Consider the following 5815-nt stretch of genomic DNA (forward strand, 5'->3'; position numbering starts at 1 on the left):
AGGAAACGCAGAAGCGTCTCTGGATGTACGGGAGGGTGAGAACAAAAGCAAACCCACTGGCGGCCAGGTCTCCAGTGGCAGGAAAGGCCAAAGGAACGAGTGTGCGGCTGCCCTGGGACCTCTGCTCTCAGGCTCCCTGCGGAGCGAGCGCAAAGCAGGCACCACCAGCCCACCTGTGCTTGGAGCTGCTTCTGAGTCTCTCCTGCCCAGACGGGCGAGGCCACAGGGCTGAGTCCCCGTGCAGCGCGCAGGTGAGGACAACAGGAGGGGAAGACAAGGGGAGCAGGAGCGGAGCCACCTGCCCCACGCCCACCTCCCCCCCTCCTCCTCCGCGCTGCTCACCGGCCTGCAAGCGGACCAGGCGGATCTCGGGAAGGTTCCCACTGCGCCCCCGGGACCTCCACCGGCCTGTACTGCCACCGCCCAGTGCACCTCCCCCAACCACGCGCCCTCTCCCAGGTGACTTTCCTTTGTCCTGCACGGAGATGACTCTGTGAGCCCAGATCAGCTGGAGGGGTCGCAGGGGAGAGGGCGTGTCCCAACACCCGCTACCCCGGGCCAGTGTCAGACACACCCGTCCCCGCCCCCGTCCCTGTCCCCACCCTCAAGCACAGTGACTGCACCCGCTCTGGTCTCGGAAAGAACACCCGAGCCCAGTGAGCAAAGGACGACCGGGAGCCCCTCACAAGTAAGGAACCGAGACGCGTCTGTCGTGCCGGGGATGCAGGTTTATTGAAACGCACAGAGCAAGACAGTCCCTTCCCTCAGAAGCAAAAAATCAGGAGACACAGCAGCAAAGTCAGAACATGTCAAAACCACCAGAGGCCGGGGCACGGCTGGGGAAGTTTCTGGAAGCATCCGGAGGCATATGCGCCGCCAGGGACCAGCCCTTCCAGGGAGCTTGGTGCTGGCCGGGAAACCACAGGCGGCCAGAGGCAGCTCCGCCGGGGTGGCGGCCCGAGCAGGCGGCGAGAGCGGGGGTGGAGGCGAGGGGTGCGCGGCGCGGGCGGGCAGCATGCAGGAGGTCCGGGGACAGCCGGCGGCTCAGGACGCTTGACCCGGCACGGGCTCCGGGGCGCTCAGCACGTCTTCCGGCAGCCGGACACGCAGGGTCTCTTGCAGGTCCTGGGGACCCCGCAGGCCGGCGGACTTGCGGCGGAGGCGCCGCCCTGCGCCTTACAGCTACTGGACACAAAGGTGAGCGGCCGGCTGCAGGGGGCTGAGCAGGGACTGGACACACAGGGGGCTTGCCGAGGGCAGGGCACCTGCCCGGGGCCAGAGACGTGCGACGTCAGCTGGCAGGCTGGAGGCTCACAGCTGGCCTCCCGGCCACAGTGGTCTAGGAGCCAGGAGCCGGTCTGGAAGGAGCTGGGCAGGCAGAGGCTGCTCAGGCAGTCGACCTCGTGCGTGGTGCCCGGGGCCGCCGGGGCCGCCGGGGCGGGGGCCGGCCGCGCAGCGCAGTTCCTGGCGGAGTAGCTGTAGGGCATGGTGCTGACAGAGGCTCTGGACAGCTGGCTGCAGCCTGCTCCCGAGGTGTGAGTGTCCCTTCAGGCTCAGGGCCTTTATACGTCCCTGCCGGGGGGCGGGGCTGCCGCCGGCCTCCTGAGCTCCCCTGGCGCAGAGCCGCCGGCCTCAGAACCCCTGTGACCCCGCAGGTTAATGGTCTCCGGAGAAGCCTTCGCCCTCATAAAGGTAGTTTAGTGGTTTGGTAACTAAGTCATAAGGCTCCGGAGCTGCCCTGAGCCCCAGGGGTCAGAAGGTCAGCGGGCAGCTTCAAGGCCGTGGGCCACCCAGCCCCACCGCATCGCCTTCATCTCGCCTGGACGCAGCGAGTGCCAACTGCCAGGGACATCGAAAACTCCGCCCCGCCCCCCCCTTGCCGCCACGCCGGCTCCCTCCGGAGCGGGACCTGCTGGACCCCCGGCCGGGCTGGCTGTCGCACTGAGCCTGCGGTCAGCGTGGTTTCGTCAGCCCCTCCCGTGTCGCTACCGGGGCTTCTCGTGGGCGAGGGATCTCCCTCATGCGCTTCAAGGTGACAGTGACAACACCTGCCAGGGACGAGGACGCAGGCTCACATCCAGAGAGCACGCTGGCTCGGAACCGATCAAGCGGCCTAAGCAGGGCGCCCACAGGAAGGCCAGGGGGCCGCGGGATGCTCCACAGGGCCCAGCGCCAAAGCAAACGAGATGCTGAGGCCTAGGAGCGCCTCTGCGGCCGGGTCCCTTTCTAAAGAAACGGACAAGCTTCGTTCCTGAGAAGGGTCCTCTGGTAACAAAGGGGAACAGCGACTCAGAGGACTCACCAACATGCCTGCAGAACAGACTCAGTTGATATTTTCATTATTATAATGTTCATTTAAAAAGGCGCAATGTCTTTCAAGGTGCCCGTACAGTTGAAAGAGGCTTATTTTCACATAGTCATAGAGAGGATGCATTTTCTTTGTGGACAAACCAGAGGCCCTTCCGGGCCATGTCTCCATCAGGGAGCAGGGGGACCGGGAGGGAAGCAGTCACCTGCTATCTGGTGACAAGGGGACAGCGCATAGGTCATGACTGTTTTCATCCTTGGGGAAGACAGACAGGGTGTCATTCCCCTCGATTTCATCTCCCTACAATCGAGTCAGTCAGCTCTGGACATTCAAGTGACCGAAGCTTCGGCCACCGGCGCACAGCCACCTCGACTCCGGCAGAACAAGTCACCTCGTCAGCACTTAAGGCTCGAAGATAACCCCGCATCAAAGCCAGTGCAGATCCGACTCTGCGTCGGGGGCTCGCGGGGGCCGGAGAGGGGACAGCACTGGATGTCCACACATCTGAGGGGTACGGGTAGGCTGCATTTGAGACACCCACCGGGCACACTGCTCCGTGTTAGAATTCCTCAGCAATCCCTTCGCAAACTGCTTCACCCGTCTCTGTTCATTCCACCGGAGCCACATTCGCAGCTCCCAAGTCTCTAATTAGACGCTAATAACGCAGCCAGGCGGGACGCCGCGGTGCTGTGAGTGGGCTGCCCGGTCCTTCCCAGGGGCCAGACCAGCCACCCCGCAGGGACTCGGGAGCGGGGAGGAGCCAAAGAGATGACTCCCTGCCACGATGGCGCAAGGAGGCCCCCCCACGACAGGGCCGGGCCCCGCGGCCTTTGAAGGTCAGAGCTGCGGCTCCGGGAGCTGGCCGGCTTGTTTTAACACGGATGAGTCATCTGCAGGCTTCTACCAGCCAGGGATCCAAAGGCTGCTGTAGAAAGGACTTAAGCTTGTCCCGTCATCAAGTGACAGAAGCAAAAGAGCGGAGTCAGCAGTAAAACCCCACGGGAGCAGCTTTCGGTGCCGCGGTCCCGTTTCCGGAAGAGCAGAGAGCTCCGTGACTCACTGTCCAGCCTTGATTCCTCTGCCGCTGAAAGTTAAATGGACGAATCAAGGGCTCCTAGAGAGCATCCTCCATCGGCTTCGGGAGAAAAGGCCAGGAGCGCGTGGTGAGCACCGAGCCGAAGGCCCCCAGCACCTACCTCGCTGCTTGCGTCAGGCCGGTCTGGGGATGGGGTTCGAGTCGCAAGCAGCAGCTCAAGTTCACGGAGGCCGACGGGCTCGCCAAGGTCGCAGGTTACACCGGACCGCGCCGAGAGTCAGGTGAAGCGGAGCCCGAGCCGTCAGCCGCACTGGGGACACGGAGACATGAGGAGGGGCCTCCACTAACGTAAGAGCAAACATTTATTTTTAAAAAAACCAATCCATTGGCATTTTATCAATAACGCTACAAGGGAGAGTCTTCCTTTGCATTCAATTTCATCAGCTCATTAGCAGAAACAGAAATAAATAGAATTTTAAGATAGTCGGTTACAAGCCCCGCTGCCCTTACACTTTGTTTTCTCACTCTGTATACCTCTGAAAATTAAGGTCACTTGGAACAACGCGGACGCCACCGTCTGAAGCTGTGGCTACGCATCCTGGCGGCGTGGCCCGCAAACGGTCAGAGGGCAGCAGCAGGTGTGGGAGTTTTCCAGGCTCGGGGACAAGGCCCGTCTGAACACCCGGGGTCCGCCAGCTCCGCAGCCACCGTGAGAGAATGCTGGGTAAACAGCGCTGTTCTAGCCACGGAGGCCTAACCGATGGACTCTCGGGGGCTAGACCACAGGGCCCACTGCACAGATCGCTTCCCGTTGACCCCCGGCAGGACGGCAGGCTGTGCGGCCGCACGGGGCGCTGCCTCCTGCTGCCCCGCGCAGAGCTGGGGGAACCACTCACACTGCGCTGCGCTCGGCTTTCGGATGAGGACACTTCGACTCTGCGTTTGGGTGCCTGACAACCCCGTGGAGCCCGACACGTCTCTGCGGCGCTCGGTTCCCCCGCACTGTTCGGAGACACCGGTAAACCGCCCCCACACTGGGCGTCAGAACGGGGCACAGGCCCGCCGCTGTCGCTCGGCAGCGAGGCGGACCATGGCCTCCAACTCAGCGAAGGCTTTGAGGGCATCTTGTGTCCACACAGCGTGAGGCCGGGGCCGCAGGGAGGGCAGACAGGAGAGCCCGGGACGGCCGCCACCCTCGCCGCCGCAGACGGGCGGTGCGCACGGGGCAACGGCAGCCTCGCACAGCAACTGGCGCCGCCTGGAAAGGAGTGCGCCTCCCGCGCAGAGCGGAAGGGCGGCCCCCTCGCGCAAGGCCCAGTGCCGCAGAGGAACGCACGCGTGGGGGCTGGGGTCCGGCCTGCAGCGGGGTGTCCCTCATCACGGCGTCGGGAGCCACGCTGACCGGCGCCCATTCAAAGGGAAAAACACACCTGGTCTCATCAAGGGACGACGACTGAACGCGCTGAAAAATTAATAAACAGAAAATGAGGTTCCGTCGCTCCGCACTCTGTCCGGACCCGCAGGCTCTCGGGCTGAAGCTACTCATTATCTCTTAAGAAATATAAAAAGGGAGTTCAAAATCTTTAGGACAGAACATAATGGGTGTTTTAAAAATTAAGTGCATCTTGGCTGAGTTATTCGGCGTCTTTTCCAATATCACCCGACCTCTGGGTGGGCTCTGCAGGACCCTCATTAACCAAGAGCTGTAAACCCCCAGGGCCGGCGTGATTTGCACCATAAACTGAACTGAAATTCACTTTCCAAACTCTCCAAAAGCCATCAGGCCTAGGAAGGGTTGATTCTGTGGCTGGAGGGGGCCATACAGCAGAAATTAGGTGAGAGAAGCGAGCAAACACCCACAAAACTGCAGCTGCTTTTGGAACTGGAAGAGCAGCGATCTGCCCCCAGCTCCACAGCGGGTATGAAACGAAGTCCTCAGGGGTGGCGTCAAGGCGGAGAAGCCCTAAACTGGCCCACAACTTTCATTCTCTCGATGGCTGTTTCCAGATTCCTGTAGTTTTTCATGTGTGCCTTCACTGGGGACCAGAACCAGGGATCTGTCACCAAAGGGGAGCGCGAGGCCAAGCGTTCTGGACACAGCCAACTCCGCGTGGGGAAGCCCCATGTGGCGGGCAGGTGCTCAGTCCTGGCCTCTCGGAGGCCGAAACAGAGGCACCGAGAGCAGACCGATGGCCCGGAGGGGAGGGCCCTGAAGCGGGGTGGGCAGGGGAGGGGACGGAGAGGCAGCGGCCTGCAGCTGCGGAGGGGCCAGGCAGGCGCCGCTTCACAAGTTTTACGAACGTCTGACCGCTGTGCGGCACGCCTGACGTTGAATGTCACCTGCAATTGAAAGACTAAAACGAAGCATGTTTAAAGAGGAGAGCCCCCCTGTGAGCGGACAGAGTGACGTCGGGTGTCATGGCTGAGAGCGGGGGCCGCGTGCGCCCAGGTTACCTCCCCGCGGCAGGTTC

General features: G+C 62.4%; 1 protein-coding gene across 1 annotated transcript; it reads right to left on the minus strand.

Annotated features, from left to right (window-relative positions):
• Window positions 1–1079: 1079 nt before the first annotated feature.
• LOC129072444 (keratin-associated protein 11-1) lies at window positions 1080–1487 on the minus strand. The gene has a single exon (XM_054575926.1). The coding sequence runs from the start codon at window positions 1485–1487 to the stop codon at window positions 1080–1082; it is 408 nt and encodes a 135-aa protein (XP_054431901.1).
• Between the last annotated feature and the right edge of the window lie 4328 nt (window positions 1488–5815).

Source organism: Pteronotus mesoamericanus, unplaced genomic scaffold (genome assembly GCF_021234165.1).
Source record: "Pteronotus mesoamericanus isolate MK-2021 breed Mesoamerican mustached bat unplaced genomic scaffold, CSHL_Meso_final contig_116, whole genome shotgun sequence".
NCBI lineage: Eukaryota > Metazoa > Chordata > Mammalia > Chiroptera > Mormoopidae > Pteronotus > Pteronotus mesoamericanus.